This window comes from Pezoporus wallicus, unplaced genomic scaffold (assembly GCF_028554395.1).
Source record: "Pezoporus wallicus isolate ANWC-B61680 ecotype Strahan unplaced genomic scaffold, APGP_CSIRO_Pwel_v1 contig_13614, whole genome shotgun sequence".
In the NCBI taxonomy this organism is placed as follows: domain Eukaryota; kingdom Metazoa; phylum Chordata; class Aves; order Psittaciformes; family Psittacidae; genus Pezoporus; species Pezoporus wallicus.
The window spans coordinates 490929-518619 of NW_026642178.1; the positions used below are offsets into that span (position 1 = coordinate 490929).

Genomic DNA, 27691 nt, shown 5'->3' on the forward strand with positions numbered 1-27691 from the left:
ATTATTGCATCGTGGCATAGTGCAGTGCAGTCATTTATATATTGTGTTATCTATCGTATGACAGCTCGTACCCCTCTTCCTGTGGTCCACTGAGCCACAGGGCACTCACCTGACCTGCAATCCCTACTTCCTGAAATTCTCCTTCAAACTTAGGCACAGCCAAAACATTCACTGTCAATACAATGAGGGAGCACTGTCAATACAATGACTGTATTTCAGTCCTTCTCTCGACCCTGTGCTTTAAGGGTGCTCCTTAGTTCCTCCTCAAATTCCAGTTCCTCAGCTTGCGGAACCAATTCTTCCCTCTATTGGACAAACAGATTTTATTCTTTACACAGAACATCGATATGTATGCCATTTGTAGACGTTCCGAGAAGGAGAAAAACTCTTGTATTTGAAGTCTTTAGTTAATTCACTATTCAACCCCAAAACAGCTGCAGTATTTGTATGATGATTGTATGATGGTGCATAACTTGTGTACTTGGAAGAGAACTAGCAGGATTTTGGGGAAAACCCCAACCAAACAAGCATCATCACCACCCCCCCCCCCCAAGCCTTCACCTCTAACTTTTGGGTAAGAATATACAAATTTCATCAAATGACCGTTCTGCTCAGGTTGGTGAGGACAATCGAACAATGCCAACATTTGCGGAAGGTCGCCTTAAGATTTGTATCAAATGGAAGCCAAAGCCATAGAAGCTGTTACCCCATCCAACCCCATTACCTCTGTTGACACTTTGGCAGGGTGGTGACACCCTGCACAGGATAAGGGGAACCACACATTCTGAGGCTGCAGAATTTGCTTCATGTTTTTCTTCTGGGGACGAGCATGGTGCCTGCAGCAGGAGAGGAGCTGCTGGGCTCTTCTCGGGGCAGGGATGAGGTGAGCCTCCTCATCAGAACAAGGTATATTGATGTCAGAGATGGAACGTCTATTAATAGAGAGTTTTGATGACACGTTGTCACAACACTGCACTCCTAAACTCCAGAAACATCTTTGTTTCCATCGGACCATAGGCATTCAGGTACTTTAAATGTGAATACAAAACAGGTTGAACTCAAGAAACAAAAAACTCATACTCGGTCATTTAAATGTTTTGAACACTGTTGATGTTCCAAGAAGCTGTCAGTGCCGGCTGTTTAACACAAGCCACAGACTTTCAGCCAATCAACTTCATCACCTTCTGAACACTTAGTTGAACACGAACAAAACTCACAGGTCTTTGACAGCCTAACTTCATGCATCTTTACCAACTAGCAAAGATGGGGATTACTTAACTCTGACCACCATCACATAACGCATTTCAAGCCGTTACGCACAGGGTAACATGTTACTATTGTAAAATGTTAGCCAAAGCATGCCAGCCTGCCAGGTTTTCCATTACATTTATTTTTACAAGGCAGGAGTGCCCTGGGGAATGTTTCTGCTCGCAGGAGAACAAAGGGAGGTGGTATGCTGGGGCTGCTCAGTCACACAGGACAGCGCGCTTGAGGAGGATGGAAAGATTTCTCCCAAGCCAGGGGAGCGGCACACAGCAATTCCTCCGTCACCGCCATGTGTGATCCTGCAGGCTCAGTGCCTCTGCTCCCAGTAGTACCTAAATGGAGTACCAGTAGTACTGTTTTCCCAGCTTTATAAACCAGAAGCTGAAAACCTGATGTTCTTCACCTGCTCAATTCAATACATTTCAAAGGGAACAGATCTCAGAAGCAGAATTCATAGACTCAGCACAGAATCCCAACCTAGTTTGGGTGGAAGGGATGTTAAAGCTCATCCAGCTCCAACCCCTGCCACGGGCAGGGACCCCTTCCACTAGAGCAGCTTGCTCCAAGCCCCTGTGTCCAACCTGGCCTTGAACACTGCCAGGGATGGGGCAGCCACAGCTTCTCTGGGCGCCCTGTGCCAGCGCCTCAGCACCCTCACAGGGAAGAGCTTCTGCCTAAGGTTCCCCCAGAGTGCAGGACGAGAACTCCCTCCCTGGACCTGCTGCGCACGCTCTGGGGATGCAGCCGAGCACACGGGGGATGAGTTCTTGGCTGCAAGAACACACTGCCGGCTCATCTTGAGCTGCTCTTAACCCAACATCCCCAAGTCCTGCTCCTCAGGGCTCCTCTCCATCCACTCTCCTTCCAGCCTGTAGTTGTGCTTGGGATTGTCTTGAACCAGGGGCAGGATCTCGCACTCGGCCTTGCTGAGCTTCGTGTGTCCAAGAACCTCCACTGTGTGCCAGAGAACAAACGCGCATCTCCCTCGTACCCCGCGATGTCCCCCCTCGTTCCCTCTGCTGTCTTAACGGGTCTTTTTCCCTTCTTTCCCCGGTTTTGTACCCAATCACCCACCGCTGTTACACCCGGCCCAGAGCCGCCCAGCGACCTCCGAGGCGGCTTCCCCTCCGCTCCTCGCCTCCCCCCGACGAGCGGAGCGGCTCGACCCTTTCCCGGGGCCGGGGGGGGGGGGGGGGGGGGGGGGGGGGGGGGGGGGGCACGGTGGGAGCGGCCTCTCCGCGCTGCCGCCCTCGGTACGGAGTTCGGGAAGAGGAAAGCAGCGGAGCGGCGCCGCCGGGGAAGGGGCGAGCCCCGGCGGGCAGCGCCGCGCCCGCAGCCCCGGGCCGCCCGCGCCGGCTGCAGTTGCCCGCCGCAGCCAACAGGTTGCACCGTTCCCCCTCGGCCGGGCGCTGCCCCGCGGTGCCGAGCGAGGGGCGGCAGGGCCTGCGGGCTGCGCTGTGCCGCACCGAGCGAGCCTGGCCCGGCCGAGCCGCGCCGACCCGTGCGGAGGGAGCGGGCGCGCTGCCGCGGCCGCCCCTCTCGGTGCCGCCGGTCTCCACTCCCTCTCCACGTCGGGGAGGCGGGCGGAGGGAGGGAGGGAGGAGGGAAAGGAGGAGGGGGAGGAGGCGGCCGCCGCCGTCCTCCATTTTGTGGCGGGGGCAGAGCATCGCCGAGCGCGGCGCTGCCCGGCGGAGGGACGGGGCGGGAGGGCGCGGGGGGGAGGCAGGAGGCGGGGGAGCGAAGTCCGCGGAGGCAATTAGCGCTAATTAACGGAGGGGGCGCCGCGGCGGTGGCGTCGGGCGGGGCGGGGACTAGGTCAGGGTCTCTGGCCGGCGGCAGCAGGAGGAGGAGCGGCGGCAGCAGCGGGGGGAGCGGGGCTGGCCGCCGCCGCGGCCCCCGGAGGGGCGGCTGTTGACTTCCTCCCGCCCGCGCCCTCGCCCCTTCCAGCCCCCGCCGCGGGCGCGATGGCAGTTGGCGGCTGAAGGAGCCCCAGCGCCCTCCCCCGGACGAGGTAAGGGCGGCGGGGGTCCCGCGGGGGCAGGGAAGTTCCCGGGAGGGGGAAGCGGCGGCTCCCCCGCAGGAATGCCCCGAGCGCGGCGGGGGGGGGGGGGGGGGGGGGGGGGGGGGGGGCAGGGGCCGAGGAGCCGTCTGCCCCCGGGAGGGTCCCGGTGGGACGGGACGGGAGGGGCACGGTGGTGCCGGAGCTCCGCGGCCTCCCCCCCGACGTGGGTGCCCCCGGCGGCGGCGGTGGGAAGCGGGACCCCCCCGGTCCGGGCCGGGGTGTGTGCGGGGTGTTGGGGCCGGGCAGGGGGGAGCCCCAGCGCCGCTCGCTGCCGTGGCTGGGCTGGTTTTGCAGAAGTGGGTGTGCCGGGAGGCGGCTCAACAGGTCCCGACACATTTCGCTGAAAACTACTTTTGCGGAGCAGAATTTCTCGCAATTCGGCCGTTTTCGGCGCTCGCCGCTTTTTCCTGCTTCGGGCAGAGCCTCGCGTCTCGTTTTTGACGCGTTCCGTGCACTGGGTGGCTCGCTGCGGTTTTTTGGCGCTGGGGGAATTGTCAAATGGAATAGCGACATTTCTCGCTCCCCCGTCGAAAAAAGAAAAACCCCAAAGAGGGCAGAACTGGGGGCAGACAGTTGTAATTTTTTCCCTGCTCGCTGCCCTGGTGTCCACCTTAAATGGCCCAGCGATGCTTCAGTGCCGGCTGTGATCCACGGGGTCCCGGGGGGCTCCCGGTCCCTGCCGTCTGCTGTGGTCCCGGCGGAGTCAGGGGGCCGGGGGCTGTGCAGGGGGGTGCTGAAAGCCCAGGGCAGGGTTTGCGCTGAGCTGCTCCCGCTCGGGACGCTCCTGCCCGGGGCAGAGCGCGCTGGGGCCGCCTTAAATTTCTTCACACGTGGGGAGTTTTTGTTGATCTGGGCCCGCTTTGGCGCACAGAAATAGCTCCGCTGCTCGCAGCCGGGCAAGATGGGCGGCGGGGCCGGCGAGCGGGACCGCGACCGGCTTGTGAGCACCGCGGGTTTAACGGGAGGATGGAGCTGGGGCTCGGGCACCGCCGCCTCCCGCGGCCGCTGCGCGCTCTTGGCTGGGCGCTGCCGGGGTTAGGCCGTAGACAGACACCATAGGAAAGTTTGCCGGAGGGTTTACAGTTATCCGCTAAATATTTGTGCTCTGTGCTGAAAATAAACGTAGGAAATACAGACAGATGCTTAGATGTGTTGTCGGTGCGAAGAGGCGTTCGGTGAATAGCCCTGAGCCGTTAAAGTGCATGGAGCTAATAAAAATCCTGCTTTATTTTTAGTGAGCTTTTATTTATAGATTGGGGGTGTATTTAAGGAACCGGGTGGCGTTTATTTGAAGGTTCACGAGTTGTATTTTGAGCTGAACCTGTGCAAAGATAGGAAGTGGTGTGTTCTGGGGCGGAGGGGTCGGGTGGCTCCTGATCAATAGCAGACCGGTTGGATTCGGGCTGCTGGGAGGTGCATTGTTGGAGAGTCGGCTCCGGAGCTTTGGTACCTGTTGTGGGAGATGCATTGGAACCTGCAGGGAGAGGGGGAGACTGGCTTGGGAAAGCTGGTGAATGCCGTTCTCCCCAGCCCTGCTCAGGATGTAATTAAATACCAGGGGAAGTTACTGTGCAAAAACTGTAAATTGGGCACTTGAACAATTCTTGTGCTTCCTTCCTCACTCGGATGCGTGACAGAGCCAGCGAGTGTGCTCAGAGAGATGTAGGCTGTGGGCTGATGGCGAGGTGCATTCAGGCAGGCTCTGCTCCATCCGGGCTCAGCAAAGCTTGAAGAATCAAACTTCCTTGTTACCAGTCAGAAATAAACATAAAACCAGCCCGACCCAAACAAAACCCCCAGAGCAGGGGGTTTGGGAAGCATGAGGCACGTGTCAGCTCATAGCTCGCTTTGCTGTGCTCTCGTTGTCAGAGCAGCTAAACCAGGTTTGCCGGGCTAATTGTTGAGACTGTTTTTTTTAAGCTGTTATTAAGACGTCCTTGCTGTGCTAACTTTGAATGCTTCTTGTCTTTTTATAGCTAATGGTAAAGTAATGGATTCCAAAGAATTGCTTAACTCGTCGGATCAAGGCGAAGCAAGGAAAAATGCGCTCATCAGTACCAAAGGAGGGATCGTGATGGACTTTCGTCCACCCTTCAGGGGTGGAGCTACTGTACAAGCCCCTGTGTCTACATCTCCTCTCCCCACGTCTTCTCAGTCAGATTCCAGCCAGCAACCTGCTTTGGCTGACTTCTCGAAAGGGTTAGCAAACAATGTGCCTCCGCCAGACCTTTCCAAGGCAGTGTCGCTCTCGATGGGACTGTACATGGGTGAAACTGATGCAAAAGTGATGGGAAACGACCTCGGGTTTTCGCAGCAGGGCCAAATCGGCATCTCTTCTGGAGAAACGGACTTCAGGCTCCTGGAAGAAAGCATTGCGAGCTTGAACAAGTCCTCGAGCCTGGCAGAGGACACCAAGGGAGCAATATCCTCTGAGGTGCCGCTCGAGCCGGAGTTCCCAGGCATGGCTGGCCGCAACGTCCCTTTAGAGTCAGGAACTGCAGTCCAAAGCCAGCCTGGCTCGAACGGTGGCAACTTGAAGTTATTCTCTGAAGACCAAAGCACCCTGGATATTCTCCAGGATTTAGAGTTGCCACCAGTGTCGCCTGGCAAAGAGCCCAATGGGAGCCCGTGGAGGCTCGACCCATTGCTCGATGACGGCGGCCTGCTCTCCCCTATATCTGCGGATGATGCTTTCCTCCTGGAAGGGAGCCTGGGCGAGGACTGCAAGCCTCCTATTTTATCTGACACTAAACCTAAAATTAATGACCGTGGTGACCTTTTACCCAGTTCCAAAATGCCGATGCCTCAAGTGAAAACAGAAAAGGAAGACTTCATTGAACTCTGTACTCCTGGCATAAAGCAAGAAAACATGGGCCCAGTTTACTGTCAGGCAAACTTCTCTGGGTCAAATCTGCTGGGTACTAAGGTCTCTGCCATATCCATCCACGGCGTCAGTACCTCTGGGGGGCAAATGTATCACTATGATTTAAATACTGCATCGCTCTCTCAGCAGCAGGATCAGAAACCAATTTTTAATATCATTCCATCTCTTCCTGCCGGCTCAGAAAATTGGAATAGGTGCCAGGGATCAGGAGACGAGACGTTGGCCCCTTTGGGAACGCTCAACCTTTCTGGCAGACCTGCTTTCTCTAATGGCTATTCAAGGTAATTAGTTTTTGTTGCTCTTTATTAAAATACTCTGAGCGTGTTGAGCACAGCTGCGTGCAGGCTGGGGTGGGTGGGGGCTTGTTGCTCAGTTTTCCTTTCCAAGTCGATTATCCCTCTTTCATCTGTCATGTATGGCTGGTCAGACATCACCGGGGCCTGTCCGCTCCATAGCGCGATGGCAGCTTTAAGCCAGTGTTCAACTGTTGGTCTTAAAGGGCCAAAGAGAGGAGGGGAGCTGGTGTGCCTTAGAAAAGAAAGAAAGAAAACCTCCAGGTTACAACCTAGAGGGAAAATTGAGTACGTGGTGGAAGGATCCCTACACGAGGCAGTATAGAAGGAAGTATTTCTGTGTCTGCAAAAGCGGCTTCATTCCCAAGGGTTAGAGGATCAATCACTGTGGGGTTTTTTTCCTTCCTTGTGTTACTTAAATGTTGTGCACAAAAATAACTTGGTTGCTGGGTAAATTTCTAGAATTGCATTTAAGCTGAACTAGAGTTTTAGCTTTGCTTCGTATTGCAGTTACCTTACATGGACAAGAAGATTCCCAGTGGCAAATACTCGGCGGTTTGTTTAATAACTGCATTTAAAGAGATAAGAATATTTGCAGTGAGATTTTAAACATACCTGGAGTTTAACTCTTCAGTAGGACTGCAGGAGGGTTTGCTCAGGGGGGACTTGGTGAGAGCGGGGTGTTTTAGGGGAGCTAGTTAGTGCATCTTTCAAGTGACTTCGGAGTAGGGCTTTCTGCAGGTAATTCAGTGGTGCGTGCTCAAGTAAAGCCCTTTCCCTCTGCCCCTCCGCAGTTAGGGAAGTGGTGGCAGCTTTGTTGCTTCGTAGCTGTGCACATCTCCTCTCACAGCTGGAGACGGGTCCTTGTCTCAACAATAACGCCTGGTTGTGTGTTTCCCTTACCTGTTCTTTGTGTAAGATACGCTTGCACAAGTGCAGAGCTCGGTCTCAGCGGTGGAAGAGGTTTTTGCTGCATTTCTGCCGACTCTTAGTTAGAAAATGGCTCTTCAGCTCTGTACGTGGAAGCAGTAAGCGTAGGCTTCCAATGAAGGGTCTGGTTTAGCTTTCTGGGTTTTCCTGCCCCACTGATGGATTGATCCCTGGAGTGTCCTGGGGCTCCCCAGGCGGTGCGTGCTCCGTTTTCCCACGGCTGGAATGAGGGGTGTGGGGACTTCTTTGTTTCGGGAAGACAACTTTCAGCTTGTATTCTAGATTTCTGTCATCATTTTTGTCATGAGTTTGTGTTGGTTTTTTTCTGTGAAGTGTTTGAAGCAATTTGCAGTGTAAGGAATCCAGAAAGAAAATGGGAATTTGTGGATAAATCCTACTTCGCTGTTTCAATATTGAACGTGCCTTGTCATTGATTTTTACAGAGTAAAACTCCTCTGTGCTAACATTTTACATGATCAGTCCAACTTCTGTGTTGCTTTTTGCTTCTCTCATGGGGGTTTTTTATTATGCTCACTGCATCTTTAGTGGCAATCATTATAAAGTCTGTATCAAAGCAAGAGGAACTGTTTCCGGGTTTGGGAGATGAATTGCAGTGACTGAGCAAACAGATTCCTTGTAGATAATGGGAATGTCACTTTTGAGAACACTTCTGTAAAGTTCATGCATTGTTTTTGTCTTACGGGACTGTGTGGGTAGAACCATGTTCATGGGTGAATGGGTTACATGAGTGATTGTCTGGCTTTTGGGGAATGCCGTAACCACTGGGTTTGTATAGTGTGTTTCTGATAATGTCATGATGAAAAACCCACCCAAGCTCCTACATCTGGTGCAGGAGTAAGAAGGGCACCAGTGGTGGATGTTAACTGTTGTCATGCAGCAGCTCTGAGGACGTGCTGAGGGTGTCAGGGCTGAGCAGACAGTGGGCAGGAGGGGGCTGTAGGTTGATAGGATGGGGCTGGCAGATGCCCTTGGCCGACCGAGTGCCTGTGGTAGGCACAGGAGCATCCTCAGCATCTGCCTGCACCAGGGGCAAGGCAGGGTCCACAGCACTGTGCTGCCAGTGGTGACATTGGTGCTTCCTGCAAGGTCATCTGGGATTTTACTGCTTTAGTTTGCTTTACAATAATGGAGTATCTTTTTCTTAATCTAAGGAGCATGGGAAGAATTTGGGGGTGGCTCCTAGTTGAGTTCTGCGTAAAAATTCATTCTTTCTAGCTTCCATGAAAGCTGTTCTGACTTCCCAAGGATTTTTACACCCAAATCCCACCAAGTCCAATTCTAAAACCAGCATGGTTTGAGTCTACCTTTCTTTTTTTTTTCCCTCCCCCCTAAAATGGAGGTATCCCCATCTTCTTTGTAAAAGGTTTGAGGTACTGATGAGCCCTGGGCTTGAGGCAGGAATTCTCTTTCTTCCTGAACCTTGTCAGCAATGTTTGGTCTAAACCCAAGGAGTCTGGGGGGGGTATTGCAGAAGACTCAACAAGATTGGCCTTTGGTTTAGAAACAAAGGGAGGACTCTCCTGCTGCATTCTGGGGACTGCTTTTTGTGTGTTGCTGTAGGTGCTAATTGTGCGAGCGCAGGCTGGGATTTTGAGGATTCAGAATGGCTGCATTTCAGTTTCCAGTAGGAAATACTTCCGTGTTGGTAGAATTATTTGACTTTTCATAACATATTAATGATCCGCTACACACATGGGGAGAAGAGCTGCAGTTTGGTGTTCAGGTAGTGTTTAATCCAAGTGTTTTAATGGGCAGCACGCGACGTCTCTTTATAGTCTGGAATTGATGTCATGCAATGTTTTGAGTGATTTTGCTTGTAAGGATCGCACCACATGTGGTCTTTAATGAGACAATAATCAGGACTGAGAACACTAATGCGTTTTCCTGTGAGCAGGAGGAGGTGTTGGGAAGTTAACAAGCAGAACCCAAACCTTGGCAATCGGTATGATGTGAACGAGTCAGTGATAGTCAATAGGCTGCTGCCTGTATCTCCAGCTGCTGAAGAGCCTGCCAGTGCTTGTGCTCATGTGCTGCAGCTCAGTGTTGCAGCAGCTGATGCTCACCATCTTCTTGAGCAGCAGCAGGACAGCTTCATTCTGGGGTGGCTTTGGTGAGCTCTCCCATCAGAGCAAGCGAGCTGCTGATGGATCACAGTGGAGCAAACTAAGGAAAAGGTGGAAGAGCTTAAGAGGGAGGAAAAGGTAGGCACGTGGAGATGATTTGCCTTGGATTTTCTTTACTAGAAGTGAGATGGCATCTGGAAGAGGAGTAAAGCTGAAAGGCTGAAAGCCCGTTGGTAAATGCCTCACTGAAGAATGATGTCTGTGGGGTTCGATGGTGTCTGTGTCTGATGGGATGTTATTTGTGATTTATTAACAAACGCCAGTGAAAAACGTTAAATTTCAAGGAAATGGTTTTAGCAGCACGCACTCAGCAGGCTCTTGCGTGGTATCTACATTAAATCCAGCACGGCTTCTTCATTCCTCTAACTTCCTGGAGATGTGGCTTGTTGTGGGGGGAGTGAAGGACGAGGAGAGCCAGCACAGCGACACAGGGGTTTCTGTGCGCTCTTTCTCTTAGCCTACAGCCAGACTTTACAAAGCTGGGCCCCACTGGCAGTGTTAGGGCTTCTCCCGTTACATTTGAAATGGTTCCTAGTGCTTCAGCTTGTGGGGGATAAGGATCATTAAGGAAGTTTAAGAAAGGGCAAGAGCTGAGGGAAGCCGTGAGGGAGGAGGAGAATCTGGAAGGTGGTGGAAGCTCTGCTGGCTGGTTGCAGTCCAAAGCCTTCCTCCCAGGAGAAGTTACCTTTGTGCCGTCACTCCGTAGCGGGGATTCTCCTTGGACTCGGGCGTTTTACTAGAAGGAAGGGGAAAGCAGTGATTGTTTGCTAGAAATGGTAAAGGTCAGTTGTGCGTTTGTCTTACCGCATTGTTTCAGCTTGGATTCTGGCCAGGGCCGGTGGCTTGGCACGGTCGGACACAGTGCTTTAAATGCTGCCTGACTCAGCAGTAAGTGATGTACGGTACAGAGGGAAAGATGTCTTTTTTAATAATTCCATTTTGATATAAAAACCAGACTTATTTGCAGTGCTTGGGGTTTCAGGAGTCGATGTTGTGATTTGTCAGCTTAATGTAATACTGTACTTGGGTCTGGAGTCTTGGAAATGCATGACAAAACAGCTCATTGCTTTGGCAGAAAGGGATGAACTGGGGAGGTCCTGCAGAATGTGCTGTAAGGCACTGTGAAAAGGTAGCTAGGTGGATAGGAGGTCGTGGAAGGTGGGATCTGCTTTTCCCAGTTCTGGCTGCTCATTGAGCTAGCTGATAGCTGGGAAGGTTTTTATAAGTCCAGCCCAAATTGTTAACTCCTGCTAATTTATTTCTCCATACAATGATCTCTATTTTAAGCCTAGTTCTAGCTTTGAAAGCACCAGCTGGTTTTTGTTGCCCATTGCATTTTTGGTCCATCTTAAATAATGGTTGGACCCCACTGTACTCTTCAGCTGCCAGTGAAAGTAAAACTGGCGCTGAATCAGCCCTTCTCACAGATCTTTTCATATATGTGGAATATATGTGTTGCACAACTCCTACATCATGTATTTATGGTGATAAAGATGACTTTCACGCAGTGAGAGAAAATTGTCTTGGAGATGCAAATGTCCCTTCTTTGACTATTACTGCTCATTCTGGAAATGAGCAAGTGGTAACTGTGGTACATGTGTATGTAACTGCAGGCTGGAATTATTTCTATATTTTAAAAGGTTACCAAGTCATAGAATCATGGGATGGTTTGTGTTGAAGGGACCTTAAAGCTCACCCAGTTCCACCCCTCTGCCATGGGAGAGACACCTTCCACCAGAGCAGGTTGCTCCAAGCCCCATCCAACCTGGTTTCGATGCCCTTCTCTATTCCCAGGTCTCTTTTTATCACCACCACCTACCAGATGGGCCTTTGGGGGCTTCCTATATTGTACTTATTTATTTTTTAAGTGTAACTTGCCTAACCTCAAGTAGTGAAAAATGACAGAGGAGGAACCTAGCGCTGCTTGTACCAAAGTGGTACTGTCTACCTGTTGTAAAATCAGAGCTGTTCTCTCTTCCATACTCAGTTCAGTATCTCTGTCCATGAGCATTACTCACCATTCTTGAGATAAGTAACCTGTCAATGTAATCCTCTTCTCAATGCAAGTAACAAGCAACGGGAGAAGCTTTGTAGAGCTGCAGTTCTGATTATCTTGGTTTTGTGAGCTAAAATAACTGTTGCCTGTCCCCTCTGGCACACAGAAAGGAACTTAAAACGTGTTCATAAAATGACCAGTTTTTAACTGTTCTTAGAAGCACAGAAACAGCATGTGTGCAACAAGGTAGTTTCTGGGAAGACTGAGCTGTGCAGCACAGCGTGCCGCAGACCCCGGGAGCCTGTTGTGTTAAGCTCCCTTTGGTTTTATAGTCTTTGTCTCCCAGAGCCTGGCAGTGTACACACATTTTAATCTTATTTACTGAAGTATTAGTGCGCTGCATTGTTGCCTGTGCAGATTATTCGTGTTCTCATCACAGCGGGTTTCTGACCGATTCACTATAGTATGATACCCACTTACAATACAGCCTCTGCTTAAATAACCAAAACGCTTGTAGACCAGGAGTTAATCCTATTCTCAGTGCTGGGCTCTGGAAATACTGGGCAGATGCTGTCAGTGGATGGCCTCATCCCCATGGGACAGACATGAACCAATACAGCTGGAACAGATGACACACACACACAAAAAGAAACAAATATTTTCAGCTCATTGTCTTGGCACTGACTGTACATCAACTGGCTTCAAGTATCTGTGGGAAAAAAACAGCAGTGCATAAACTACATTTGCTTTACCCATGTGTGAGGGCAGAGAACCTGGGACTGTGGCTTTGCTGGTCACCTGCAGGCGCAGCAGCTCATGGGGTGTGCTCCAGCCCTTGGGTGTCACAGACTTAATTACAAGGGGCCTGGCGCACTGTGGACGTGCGGCTCTTGCTGCTGTCTCGTGGGAGGACAGGAGGGTGCGGGTTGTCCCCCGTGTAGAACAAGTCCAGCATCTTGAATGACATCAGGTAACTGGAGGGGTGAATAATTGCGTTCCCAGAAGTGGTGTGTTGGGTTGGGAAAACCATTTAGTGCAATTACTCTGCTTCTCCTGGAGGTTTTTCTTACCTCATCTTCACTACAAAGAAGGTGCAGTGTTGAGCACATGCCTCCTGCGTCCTCACCAGGCTTGCCTTATGCCACCCTCTGCCGTGATGTTTACTGCCAGGTATCTGGCTAAAATGATGTCTCCCAATATCCAAGCTATGCCCTCTATTGCTTGAAATACAACCGTATGTACTGTGACAAAAGGCATCCTGCCACCCTTGTGGCCCACACCGCTGGGTTTATCACGTGGCTGCTTCCCGTGTCCCAGTGGTGCATCCTGGCAGGAACACAAGGTGGAACTGCAGCTTCTCAAGCCCTTGCGTGGGGCGAGGCGATGCTGGCCAGCACCTGGGGCTCCGTGTTGTGACATAGGTGATGTCAGTTGTTCTGGCTGCTCTTGTGTGAGGCTTCAGTTCAGATTCCAGGACACGGTGTTACTTACCCAGGATATCATGTAGAGATTTATAATAATGGTTCCTTAAATCAATAATCACTACAATTGTGTGGATTTCTGGAGGAAATTCTGCTCTTCAGAAGTCGTCTTGACATCTTCTGTGGAGTACATTTCTGTACCCGCCAACTGCATTCTTAATATAGTCTGTATCAACTGGTTATCATTAAAACTCCAAGTTCCATCTGTACCTGTGGAGTTCACAGCCCATGTTGAGTCCTCCTAGAAAATTACAGTTCTGATGCACTTTGAAAATGACCCAGCAACCAGCTGCTAATGTTTTGTTGTATATTGTTATCCACCGCTTCCACTTTCTGATTAAATACCTCAGTTTCTTGAGATCACAAAGGCAAAACTGCTGATGGGGAGGGATTTCCAAAATAATAATAATGTCTGTCTTGAATTCAGCTCCCTGCTACTGTAACCGAGTTAAGAAACAGAGTTCCATTTTAGATTTTACAGTAATGCATTCCTCATGTGATGTGTAATAGGTTTGTACAGATCCTGTGTGTCAGGAAACAGCTGGAGATCATGATCGTATTTATGCATCACGGTCACACAAGATTTAATATGAAACTGCTGAGCAGCAGGGCACAACTTACTCTTCTGTTGCTTTATTCACATACCTCATATTTCTGGTTGCTTTCATTTGCATAACTGAGTGTTAAGGAAGCAGGTACTGCTCAGGATGCTGGTGTTCTTTCAAAAAAAGAAATGGGGTCACAGATGAGTCGTTTGACTCAAAATAGTGCCCAGGAAGCTCTGGCTACTGGCTGCACTGTGCAAATAATGGAGTATCAACCATGGATGTAGTTTATACAGATAAGCAAATAATGGCAGTGATGTTATAGCTCTGTGGGTTGGTTCGTTTTTGTTTGGTCTGGTTTTATTCTGGAGGCTCACAGATTATCGGACTCTCACGAAAAATGGGAAAAGGCCAAAAGAAAACTGGGGGAAGTTCTGTAATAGTGGAAGGTGTCCCTGCCCATGGCAGGGGATGGGAACTGGATGAGCTTTAAGGACCCTTCCAACCCAAACCAGTCTGGGATTCTGTGAATTGCCTTTACCTAAATGATCTGTGGTGGGCTTCTGGCTACCTGGGGCACTTGGGTCTTGCCTTGTGTTAGGAACTGGGGTTGTGGTGTACTGGTGGGTTTTCTATCTGTTCCTGTTTCTGGCTATCTGAATTTCTGCTTCTCCTGGAAGCAGCACAATGGAATCACACGTGTCCCTGGAGCGGAGGGTCCAGTGTCCGTGACAGGAGAGAGCAGCTGATGGGGTTTATTTTTGGTGTCATTGCTTGGGGAACCTGCTCGCCTGGTCTGTGTGTCTGTGTGGTCATACGTGGTGATGTAGGAGCAGGCTCTGGTGTGACTCCGTGCGGCAGAGGAGCTGCAGTGGTGTGGCACCGGGCGTCAGCGGTCTGGGGGAGCCTGAGTCTGTGCTGCTCTCCTGAGCTGGGTTTAACTACTTAGAATCCATTCCCAGACACTGTTAAGGGAGGAGGACACATGGAATGGCTTGGAAGGGGGTTGGATGCCAAATTGATGCCTTGTCAGGAAAGGATTGTGTGATGTCTCGTGTCTCTTAAAAATGGGTGTGTATGAATGCAGGTATAATGTGGTATCTTAAATAAAACGTATGGATTTTCTGTAGCTTTTCATTTGATCAGATGATGTAAATTGGTATCGATATGTCATAAATCAACACATCTGCTCCATAGGCACATTATGTATCACTGCATACCCATGTGCTTTTTCCTCTTGCCTGTTTTTGTTCCTTTCCCATGATTCTATGATTCTTTCTAAGAGTTTTCCATTACCATTCTGAAACAATAACTTACTGAAGGCATCAGCTAAAGGTTTCTAATGAATCAGTGTTGAAAACATGCATGTGCTGCGTTCACGCATGGGGATTTGTTAGGCAGGAATGCAGTCCATGCATGTTAACTCAGCAGACACTACAGTTCCGTGTCCTAGTTTCAGTTTGCATGTTACCTGGCTGTTTTCTTCTCTCATTTTTTCTCTTGTGGGTTGCTTCAGCAAATCATGGTTGAACCCTTACTTCAGTGCGCTGTTTTCATGTGTGTATTTCAGTGGTCCCCTCTGTTAGATCCCAGAGGAGAAGAGCTATGATGAGGCTGAGGGGTTGCACCACTTCTTTAATTTCAGTAAGAGGAATGCCTGTGTTTGCATTTAGCTCAGTAGGATTTGCTCTTAGGAATATGCTAAATGTTGTATTGAAGAGATACTTGCTGTGCAAAGAGTGGTTTTAAATGGAATAAAATGTGAGGGAAGAGTGAAAGGTCGCAAGTTTCCTGAAAACAGAGGGGTTTGTTTTCACTGCCTTGCTCGGATTTCCAAACAAACACAGAGTAAAACTGGTTTGTAAAGAATGGCAGTGGGTCTTTCTTGTCGGCTGGTTTCGTACATGATGTAATCCCCTTTTGGCGGAAAGGGGAGACTTGTAATGCTTTTTGTCTCACTTGCTTTGACCAAATGATTACAAGAAAAATGAGCATTAAATCGCATGCTCGCTCTCTCTTATTTGAGGTAGCACAAAGTCTCGGAGAGATCCCACATCACAAACGCACTCTGCAGACAAAAGAGCTGCTATGTTAACACGTATTTCGGAGCATTTCTCTGACCCGCTCTACTGTTCTGCAGCCCTGACCAGGCTTCTCAAAGATCATTTGCCCACACTGATTTCAGTGGGAAGCAATCTGTGTGAAAATCTGAGTGCTGGTCAGCTGTAAAGGCTCTAGGTTTCATTTTTCTGTAGCTGTATGAGCTGTGCCGTTCCTGCACACGGGTTTCTGCTCAGCCCCACACATCTGCTGCTTTGTGAGCTGACACCTTCATCTCCGACAAAACTACTCTGACGAGTTCAGTGGTGAGTTAGCTCCTCGGAGCTGGGGGAGACAAGTCCGTTCCAACCAAGTGCCAGGTTACGTGCAGGTTTTGCGCACGAGTTAATAAAAATGAAGTTTCGTGCTAAAGCTCCTTGTATAAAATGCAAATGTCGTACAAATGTGAGTGCTCAGAGCTCTTTATTTTGAGCAGCAGAGCATTCTTTTTTTATTTAAGTGAGCAGTTAATATTAGGATGCCTGCAAGATTACAGTCTTAGTCACACTAGGTATTTGACAGCTACTTTCCAACCAGAGCAACTGGTTTGACAAATGAGCTCGGACCTATTTTATCTCGCTAAAGATTCTTCTTTGAAGCCTCTTTTTAACACGTTAAAGGTTGGAACAGCCGATGCTGTATGAAATAACAATCAGGAGGTTGGCATATTGCTAGCAGGGCACTTGTGTTTGTGGCTTGCCCACTTCCACCTGCAGACGAGAGCGGGGTGGCCCAGTGGCACAGCACGGCACGGCAGGGGAGGGCAGGACACAGCAGCAGTTTCTATTCCTGGCTGCCCCCAGCCTCTGAACGGAGGAAGAGCTTTAAAGGAAATGCAGCATTGAGCTCTTTGACTCTTTCCAAGCATTCATAAGTGCCACCAGCCCTGCCTTCCTGTGCGCAGCGTTTCGAGCGAGCATCCCGAAACTGCCCTCTTGGTTTAAAATGAAATGAAAATGAAATTTGAACGGAACACATCCCTCACAAGGGGGGCCCTTAAACGTCATGGAAATGAACAGCAAAACTGCAATGCCAGATCTCATCAATGCTGTCCAGACACTCGACAGTCACAGAGGTCTTAGTTTCCCAAACTGTTACTGCTGGTGGCATCTGTGTTCTTTTGGCCTCTTCTTTGAGCACGAACTTGGGTTCCTTTTCTGGATGAGGGAGTCTCTTTCGAGGTCCTGCATTAAGGACAGGAAATGAGAGCAGCAGTTCTTGTCCACTTGTGTTTTTCCTGCTCAGGGCTATTTCTGATGGTTCTCCTTTTGTGAAGGTGGTGCAACTCCTTGTCCCTGCACTGGAAGTTAGTTGATGTAATGACTTTGTGAGTGTGGTCCAAGCGCTGCGGTGCATGTCCCCACTCTGACAGAAGCCTCTCTCACAGGACAATGCTCCTGTGTGGGATGGGATCACATCTGGGGGTTGGGTTTGGTTGTGTGTTCAAAACATCTGTAGAGTTTTAAAACCCCCTCAAAGACGGAAGAGGTGGTTGGGTGCCTCCTGTGGCTACTGGTGACACTGGAGTATCCCTTCTAAACACATGGAACTCACTTACTAAGTGATGCCTGTCACTGGGTGCTAATTGTAAGGTAGATTTTTCTAGATTGCGTTTAAAATCCTGTGGTTTAGCAACGATGATTCACCGTCATGTTGTAAGAAACTCCATAATTAAACAGTAAACTATGTCAGGATATTTATGGGATTGGGAAGTTAGCAGCCTCCCACAGGCCATGGCGGGCTCCACAGACACGTCAGCTTTGTGTTTCTGGGAAGCGTCTGTCTGTGACAGGGTAGAGGTGTCCTACCCCGGTGCTGTGTCACCATCCCACACTCCTGGCTGGAACTGGGCTGGCCTCTGGTGTAGCCTGAGACCTCATAGCAGCTTCCAGTGCCTGGAGAGGAGCTTTGGATGAGGGCCTGTAGGGACAGGCCAAGGGGAATGGCTTTAACCTGCCAGAGGGGAGACTGAGATGAGCTCTTAGGCAGAAGCTCTTCCCTGGGAGGGTGCTGAGGCGCTGGCACAGGGTGCCCAGAGAAGCTGTGGCTGCCCCATCCCTGGCAGTGCTCAAGGCCAGGTTGGACACAGGGGCTTGGAGCAAGCTGCTCCAGTGGAAGGGGTCCCTGCCCGTGGCAGGGGTTGGGACAGGAAGAGCTTTAAGGTCCCTTCCACCCAAACCAGGCTGGGGTTCTATGATAAAACCCAAGCTTGTGAAGGACATTGCCAGGCTGGGTGCCTGCTGCAGGCAGCTCAGCACGGGGACGAGGGTGGAAGCAGTGGCAGGATGTCCCAGCGTGGCTCCCATAATCAAATGGGCTCGGTGGGACCCAGGACGCTGCGGGTGGGTGAGCCCGGCTTCTGCCCTTGCCCCATGGAGCTGTAATGTCACTGAGCACGTGGGTCTCTTGGGAAAGAGCTGCCCTTGCTCCTGGCAGGAGAGCACCTCCTCACCTGTGTCCTGGCTTCCTGCGGGGGACGTGCAGTGACCTCAGTGTGCTGGGGTTTTTCTTTGCTTTCAAGTCTGTGACGTGTGTCCTTGCCAGGAGCCATTTGTAAAGCAAGAAGCCAGCAAAACCCCCCAGGTTGTCGTGGAACTGCGGTTCTTGTGTGGGCCTGGGAGCCTGCTGCGGGGTGGGAGCCGAGGGCAGGGTTCAGTGGTTGCTTTTCAGGACAAGAACTCGACTGAGGGTGTGAGACGGGGCCTGAGCACGGAGCGTGCGGAGAGGATCTGGGGTGGCTGGTGCAGAGCTGGGTTGGGTGCTTTGGGGCATCACCTGCATGGTGTTTGTACAGCATGGAGCTAGCGCTGGGTCACGGGAAGGGGTTCGGGGTTGTCATGGCAGGGTGTCTGAAACCCTTGGCTCAGTGCACAACAGCAGCCCAGAAGGTAAATGGGGTTTATTGGCAAGAGGGATAAAGGGGAAGGGGTTCTGGCTTGTGCTTTGCTCACATCGCCATGGCTGTGCTGGTCCGTTCCATGCTGCCGCTTCCCGAGGGGCTTGGGTAAGTTCATGATGTGCTGCCAGAACACTTTTGTCTGCAGTGCTTGAGACATCGTTCCCAAACATCAGCAAGGTAAATGGACAAAATGGAAGAGGAAAGCGCCAGCAAAGGGAGCCCAACGTGATGGCGTTAAGTGCAATCCACGGTGGTTGCAGTGATGTCTACCTGAGCTGCATTCATTTTCCCTCATTGTTGGTTCTGGTGCATGCGCAGGTGTGTGTATTCCCCCACCCCGTGTGTTAAATTCCATATTTTGTCTTTAAAATCGCAGATAAATCAAGGTAATTATAGGAAGCCGGGCGCTCAGCCTGCTGCCTGGGGAAATTCCGGTGTGCCTGAGCCCCAGCCTTCACTTCAGCCAGCGCTCACAGTTCCAAAGACATGCGAGAAAATGAAGTCTTGTGTTACAAAGATAGGTTCTTCTGGCACACGTTTTGCAGTCAGTGATGTCCCCGTCCCCACAGACACCCCTCGCGTTGCTGTAGCAGCGTTGTCCTGCTCCTGGGCTGCTGCCACGGACGCACCATTGAAAGCAGCCAGGGCCCTGGTTCTGCAGGAATCGGAATTCTTCTCACTTCCATTGCTCCTTTCTCTCCAGCTTCACTGCAGAGCGGTTACAGGAGCAGATTCAATGGAAATTTAATAGGAGCAACAGAGTTCTTTGCAAATCCAAATGTGATCTTTAGAAGCGTTGTCTGCAGATACAGCTATAGTGTCATTCAGGGAGAAACAGAAATTGACAGTGTTTTACCAATCATTTATTTGGATTTATTTTCTAATAGCAAAGGATAGAGCTCCTCCTCTTCTCCAGGCTGAACAAGCCCAGCTCTCTCAGCCTGTCTCCATAGCTTCTCTTCAGTAGGGAGCATGACCATGTTTGCTGTTCCCCCCCAGCAGTGCTTTGTAGTACTTCTGAACTCCCAAAGAAGCACTGAACCTGGGGGGTTTGCAAGGTGGGAAGATCAGCTGTGGGGAAGGAGCTTGTTCTTCTTCTGGGTGTGCAGTGGTGTGTGTTTGGCAGGTGGTTTGGTGCTGTGGGGCAGGTCGACAGCAGCCATGGGGACAGCCCAGGTCCCCCTTCATACCGTCTCCTTGTGTGTGTAACCGTGTGGTACTTCTGTACATCTCTCCCGTTGCTGCATGTGTATCAGCTTTCCCAGAATTGTGATTTCAGTGAGTAAAGCTGTTCCTGATACATAGGCAGGGACTGACGTTGGGAACCCGTCACAGATTTCTTCCCTGAGGGCTCTTTTTGATCCTTCCTAAGCGGAAGGAGTCATCGTGCAGATACTGCAAAGCATTAAATGCTTGGACTTACCCTCACACAGCGTGTGGAAAGCTAGGACTAATACAAACAAGCTGATGGCTTGACGTTGCGGTGGTAGATGTTGCTGTTGAAATGAGAATTACTGGCTTCTCCAGCTTCTATTTTGAAGAACTTCCCATGCCTGTAAATGAGCCCAGGCTGGGAGTAGTTGATGGCACCGTCCTCGCCGGGTGTTGGTTTACTCCAAAGGGCATTGTTTTGCTCTGGTTTCTGCAGCTCAGTCAAGTTGTATTTGCAGGTAACTTCAAAGGGAGTGCTTTTTAAGTCAGTATTTCAGCAGTTGTGTCCTCGCTGTGATGTGTGCAGTTTGGTCATAGCAATGTAAGAGCAAAGCCCTTGGTACAGCAGCTCCTCAAGGAAGAGCTGGTTTACCTGTCACTGCCCTGGACTGCCTGAGGTCCTTCTTCTCACAGCTCTTGGTCTGTGCATTTGGATTCCTCTTGACTACACCAGCAGTAGGTGTTCATGTCAGTTTGTCTCTGTTATTTCGCATTTACATTGCTGAGTGAGACGATTGTAAACTGGAGAATGTTATTAATTTCCTCTTTCTGCAGGTGTCCCCTGCTTTCATTAATAAGCTGGGGGGTTCATTAATATGGTGGGGTTGCTATAGTGACTGCCATCCTGCATCCCAAAAATCTGAAGCAAATATTTGGTTGCTGTTTTGTAACATTCATTAACATTGACATTCACTTGGTCAAGCATTTTGGCCCACAAAAACTGCTCTGTTCCCATCCCAGTGATGCTGGTTTCCATTATATCACCAGCCAGCAATTACTGAAGCTATATACAAGTGTATTTTAAGGTTTTCAGAATGAAACATATTTAGATTAGAATGTACATATCAAAGGGTTATATTTGATACTTAATATTGTTTAGAGAAGTAAGATGCCAGATTTGTCTCATTGTAGACATGCAAATGCAAGATGAACATTCTGACTCACGGGTTTGAGGTCTGTTGGTCAGTCCCAGTGTGTGGGATGAGGTTGGAGTGTCCTGTCATGAAGGGTGGTTCACAGTAAAGTCTTTCCTTCATCAAACAGCCAGTTTTGTAACTGTCCATGTAAAGCAAGAGGAGATCCAAGCAGGTCCAAGCTGCTGACCACTGCTCCACCAGGACGTGGTCCCTGGCTGTAGTCACAGGTGCTCCTCCCAAAGGAGTCCTTGGGGCATGTTTGAGCAGCAGCCACTACCCCAGTGCTGGCAGGGTCAGTGAGGGGCTCAGACCCCAAAGCTTTGTCTGCTTTAAGCTAGGAGAAGGAGCTCTTGAACAATCCAGGAGGGACGGAGGTGCTTCCTGTGGTCCCCACAGCATCTCAAGACTGCAGCTCTCATCAGCAGGATGAGCCGGGCTCCAGGACTGACTCCAAACCTGCGTGCTCAGTAAAACTGCCCTGAAAGCATGATGTGCATGGCTGGGTTTGCTGTCCTTTCAGCTTTTGGAATATTTACAAGCAGCCGTCAGCAGTTCTTTTTCTCGTGAATCACAAGGTTAAACTTAGTCTTAAATAACTGAGAGCTCTTAAAAGGAATTAATGTCTGTGGCTGTGCTGCTTCTCCAGTGGTGCACGTGCTCTGTGCATATACTTACTCTTGCATGGAGCCCTGAAGCAAGAGGCTTAAATGGGGGACACAGGCATGGCAGCGTTGTTTCTCTTCTGTAATACAGTTCCTGATGTATCTAAGATGCTTTGTTTGATATATAAGGGGTTTAGTTTTAAATATTTGGTTTTAAGCATCTCTTTTAACACTGGCCTGTCCCGATTCAGCAGTGGCTGCCATCAGTGGTGACTGCTTTTAGCATGGTCTGGTTTGCTCTTCCTTCCTCTCTGAGCAGAAAACTTGGTTCTTTTTTGGATCCCCGGGTCCCCTCGCCGTGGTTATCAGTGGTTGGACAACAAGTAAACAACTGACTTCAAACGGGCCGGGTGCCAGTTGGCCACGAGCTACCCTGCCGCTCGGGGCTGTGCTCAGGAGAAGGCTCTTCCTTCGTCATTTCCTTTCCTTTCAAACACAAAAACCGAAACCTCCCTTATTCTTCCTTCAATTTCCTGGTCTAAATACTGAAACCGGGGAAGGGCGGTAGAGATCCTTGGGTACCGGGTCTGAAGCATTTTTCAGATTAAGGTCTTCCAGCATGTAAAGGGGCCGACAGGAAACCTAGAGAGGGGCTTTGGACAAGGGCCTGTAAGGACAGGCCAAGGGGAATGGCTTTAACCTGCCCGAGGGGAGACTGAGCTGAGCTCTTAGGCAGAAGCTCTTCCCTGTGAGGGTGCTGAGGCGCTGGCACAGGGTGCCCAGAGAAGCTGTGGCTGCCCCATCCCTGGCAGTGCTCAAGGCCAGGTTGGACACAGGGGCTTGGAGCAAGCTGCTCTAGTGGAAGGGGTCCCTGCCCGTGGCAGGGGTTGGAGCTGAAGGAGCTCTAAGGTCACTGCTTAGCAATTCACCTCTCAGGACAGTGTTTTCTGTGCATTTTGAGCTACGAGGTAGGGGAAGGGTGACTCAGAATGTTAAGTGAAGCTCTCCAGGTACCAGGACACATCCGTCCAGAACAGCCCGCGCTTTGCACTCGTGTGGCTCGATTTCTTCAATATTTTAGTGATCTAATTTAGATAATGTGAACTTAAAGACGTCTATGCTGTAAGCTGGGGAATAATGAGACTGAATGAATGCCTGTAATTGATCTTCTTGCGTGTGAAATTATGCTAAAGATCTGCCAGGAAACTCGCTTCTTTTCCTGTGTCCCTTTTCTTCCCCCCTCAAAATACGCTCACATATTCCAAAACAAAATACTTACGCTGGGAAAGCTTCAGCACGTGGATCGAGGCTCGTGGTTGTGGCTCCCTTTGAACAGAGGAGGATTTCTTTTTCAAAGGCACCAGCACAATGTGTATATTATTCATTCCAGCTCATGAGCTCTTCAGTCTGGGATAGATGTATGGGCAGGTTATTATGGCGTCCGTTCAGCCAACACTGTCTGTACCAAGGAATTACAACTGTTGGGACATTAAAGGAAGTCTGCTTTTACAGGGAACTTTACAGTATTTGTTTCTTAAACAGCCATCTTGGATATTACCTCTTCTTGGCCTTTAGTCTGAGGTCAGGAAGGAATCAGAGGATGCCTTGGCGATGGTGAGGGAGTGAAGTTCTGGATAAGAACAAACGGGCACGTATTCCGAGTTTCTTACAGGGCTTTGGAAAGTCTAAGGAAGAGACCCAACTTTCTGTACCCTGGAAAATCAAAATAGCAGGGTTTTTTAGAGGAGTGAAGGCTCTTTATAGGAGCTGCTGCCTTTTCCAGTGGCCTCAAATAAACGTGAAGCTGGTTTGACACAGAAGGGTGAGAAGCTCTGCTTTCCACTTGTGTGCTAAACCCTTTTCACACTGTACTCCAGGACTGCACTTAACAGCTGCTTTTGAAAACAAGAATACTTGGTAGAAACCGGTTTTGAGTATTCTGAATGGTTTTCTTCATTATTAATTTTCCATTTTAACGCTTTGACACTAAAGCATGTCCGGTCCATTTCTTGTCTCCACGATCAAGTCAAGATTGCTTGGCGGTTTCTCTGCTCTTTTCAAGGCCTTTGTTTCTCTAAGTGACGATCCCTGTAGTACTCATAAAGTGATGGGTTCTGCTTGGTGGCATTGTTAAAAATGCTGAACAGAAACAGTCTGAAAGGAATTGAATCCCATTATTCCTGACTTCACAGCGCTCTCGAGTGACTCCCAGCCAGGGTAAGGAGGCTCTGGTGCTGCAGTGGGAGGGCAGGAAGGATGGGTTTATCCCATGTCTGTAGAGGTTTCAGAGGAGGAAGGCCGCAGATGAGCGCGCGCGGTGCCGGGTGCAGCCAAGGCTGTAATTAGTCATCTGCCGGGCTCTGCAGGGCGCATCTCGCAACGCGGTGCCTTCAGCACATCGCAGTCCCACAGCACAGAGTTTGGGAAACACCTGCACGTACACGTAGGGTGTGTGCACGCCTGGACACACGTACATGCCCTCAAGTCTGGTTGTTAACCGCTTGCAGCCTGTTAACAGCGTGCTCTGTGGGTCCGGAGCTGGAATTCCCCACGTGGTGTTAGCAGTGAGCCGGGGAATTTGTCTCCTCCTTGATGAAAGCCCTTAAAGTATTCCAGGTTTTTCCTTCTAAAGCTTAAAAACGCAACCAGCACCGTGGATTGAGGCTCAGCGCAGTCATGAGATGCTGAAGTGGGCGACTGATTTGCCTTTTTAACCCATGGGTGCAGACGTGCTTCAGCCCGGGGCAGATTTCCTGACCAAAGGGAGACTCTCGCAACTGGAAGCCCTTAAGCAGAGCTGAAAGAAAAGTGCCAGATGCTGCAAAACCAGCGATTAAAACTGCAAGAATAAGCAATGCAGGGAAGCAGTTATCATTCTCGCCTTGAAAAGGCCGCCTGCTTATCTCCAGTGCTTGGCCTCACTCAAGCCATCTACAACCAAGTTGAAGAACTACAGACCTTTGGCTCTGTTTGTTATTCCTTTATGGATTGTTGCAGTGGAAAAATGGTTTAAGTTGTGACTGTTCCAAGCTTTTTGAAACAGCACAGCTTTCACAATACACAGAAGTAGCATAAATAATGGCAGTTGGTGGGTTTGTTATTTTAGTGTTATCAGAGACAATTATTACGTGTCTCTCGTGGTGCTTGATTTGCTTTTCCTCAGCATCTGGCTTCAGAGGCCACTGGGAAGTGACAAGAGGTCAACACCTTGGAGAATCAGTTCTTAAGTCTTGACCAACAGAATGAGGGTTAACAGGAAGAATGTGTATTGCAGGTAGGAAAACCCGCATGTAATGATGATGCATTCAGCGTCAGAAATAAGCAAATAGGAAACTTAAGAAAGTAATTCCTTCATATCAATTTGAGTATAATTTATATTCAGGCCTTGGTTAATCTCATCTAAATTTAGGTGTTCCGAGGTCTCAAATTTAAGAACATCATTATCCAAATCAGTTTTCTGCATTAGGCAGTGGGGGTTAGAAACAGGCTTGAATTATTCCCCACTGTAAAGTGTTGCCCTGTATTGACTAGGTCAGTGTTTGCTGTACCTCCTGTGGTTCCTGAAGGTGGCTGAGATCAATTTGGACTCCAAGTCTGACCCTAAATTAATGAGTTTATTTATTTATTCAAGATGTTATTCTTAGGATGTGTTTTCCCTGCTCGTGCCAGGGGTTGGACTGGATGACCTTTAACAGTCTCCTCCAACCCAAACCATTCTGTGAGTCTGTTAGTTGTTTCTCATTTTCTGTGGCAGGGGTTTATGTGTTGACACCATCTCGGGTACATTTTCAAAAGCAGTCATTTGGGACACCAGCACTGTGTCCATTTTGCATGATTCGGATACTATTGTGACTTTCAAAATCTGGTTTGTCCCTCTCAGCTAGATCCTGTTACTGTATTGCCACGAGTACATTAGATAGAGGAAACCCCCCTTGGCAAAGCAAAAGCCAAACCCATTGTGTACTGTGGGCTGATTCCATAACACAAGCTCCTTTTCCTTGGGAAGGGCCAGTGTAGCAGCAGTGCACGATGACACCTCACCATGCAACAGCAGCAGCATCGCGTGCACGGTCGGGAACTTGTGCGGAGTGAATCCCTGTTTAAACCTGGGCTTAACCACAACCTTGGAGGAGAGCTTACTGCAACAAAGAGGGAAGTGTGCAGTCCATGGTCAGTTGGTTCCTATGAGGCAACTTTCTTGTTTGTCAATTTGACTTTGTTTAATGTTCCTCAGGTGAAACATGGAAGTGACAGAACAGAAACGTTGGGCTTGTGCCTTACTTCGGAGATCTGTAGTGTAACAGATTGATGTTCAAACTGGAAATAATGCGTGTCTTTGATCATACTCTTACTTATTTCACCTCAAAGTAATCCTCTGGTAATTACCTGCTCTTAGGGGCTACTGAGAATCTGGACTGAGTGAGCACAGTGCTCTGGAGGAGCCAGGCTCATCCCAGCTACTTTCGGAATCCTGCTTTTGTTGACGTGTCTGAGAGCTTGTGTGATTCTTTGCTTTTTACCCTTTGTTAAAAACAAGCAGATTAACCACTTTCCTGTTCCATAAGGATGCTTTGTTACTGAACTAGTTTATCTGAAGCTCAGAAAAGATGTGCAAGGCTAAAACAGCTTTTGTATGAGGCATGAGAGGGAATCTCGTGCAGCTTTGAAGTTTGCTGAACAATTTGATCAAGTATCAGTCATGGATTTTACTTACAGACCAAGGCCAGACTCAGATGACTGATGCTGTGGGGTACAAGAGGTGCGGGTCCCCTTCCGATCGTGGTATAGGTCTGGGTACACCTCTCTGTTGTACCTGGGGACAGGGCATCAGCATATGCAGAGGAGCACAGAGTAGGTAAAGGAAAGTTGTACCACAGCAGGGTCTGGTTGAAATGGATCTTCCCCACCTCTTCTGAAATGATCATGCAGTGAATTCTGCCTTACAAGATACTTGAGTATTAAACAGCCTTCCATTTTCCGTGAGGAATACTGCAGCTCTCTTACTGGAACAGTTTGTAGACTAAACAGGGATGGCTTAAAAACTTACTGCAGGTGTGAATGCAATGTGTCCTGTGTTAAGTAAATCTTAAGTAACGATCATAGTTAAAATTTTCAGTTTGAGATACCGTGACCTATTCTATTGGCAAATCTGAGTGACCACACTGGTAGTGAAAGATACTGAAAGATAATGGTGGGTTGTAAGTGAGTTATAGTGGGCATCAGGACCTTTATAAGGGTGCATGTAGTTGTAATGAGCACTGAAATTCAGGAAAACAAAACATAGTTTCCAGCCAGGAAAGTTCTTAATGCTTTACTGAGAGGATGTTGGAATTCCTGCTGCTTCGAACCTGAAATAACGACACGGAGCAGTCCTTAGGACATGCAAGATGGAGAAAAGAGGTGATGTGGAGACAGGGGTGCACAGGCTCTGGGACTGTCTGACTAGTCACTGCATGCTAGTTATGTGCGAGAGGTAAACAGCCTGCTAATGAGGTTTACAGATGGAGTTTAAATTGGGAGGGGTTCCCGGGGCTGCTCAGGAAGAGAAAATACACAAAGAGGCAGAGATGAACAATGTGGCCAGGAAACTGTGTGTGGTTCAGCAAGGAAGGAATAGAGCTTCCTTCATCTGACAGGGAGTGGGAGAGGAAGAGGACAGAGGAAAGTGGGTAAAACAGCGGGAGAAGTCCAGGAGGAAGGAGGCGAGACCTACAAGTATGATGGGGGAGCAAACCCAAACAAGACGTGCTTGTAAAGTCTGGGAGTGTGCAACGAGAGGGATGTGATGAAACATCTTGATAGTCTTGAGTGTGTGGCATGGATGCCAAGTGGAAATAAAAGCAGATAATAACCCACTGCGTGCGCATGTTCTAGCAGAAATTGTGTCTGTAATTGCTTAACAGTGTTGACAAAAGTAATTACAGCACTTTACTCGATAATTCAATGAAGTTGACTTGAAAGTGCCATGAAAATTACATACAGAGGGTATACACATTGCACAGGTCTGGGGTACTACTTGTTGCTTGTCCTTATGAAAATACTACACAAGTTTAGAGGCTGCTTTTGTGTCAGTAAACAGAATTACAGCGTGCTTCTCTTCCTGGTCATGTGTAGGGAAGAGGGCTTTCATTTGTATTCCTT

General features: G+C 49.4%; 1 protein-coding gene across 1 annotated transcript in view; it reads left to right on the forward strand.

The window, feature by feature from the left end:
• Positions 1–2997: 2997 nt before the first annotated feature.
• The window catches only part of NR3C1 (nuclear receptor subfamily 3 group C member 1), a 62547-nt gene continuing 37853 nt past the window's right edge, over positions 2998–27691 (forward strand). The window contains exons 1-2 of the mRNA XM_057427806.1: positions 2998–3277; positions 5305–6493. Coding sequence (XP_057283789.1) covers positions 5319–6493 — 1175 coding nt within the window. The 5' untranslated portion in view covers positions 2998–3277; positions 5305–5318. The remainder of the gene's footprint in view (positions 3278–5304; positions 6494–27691) is intronic.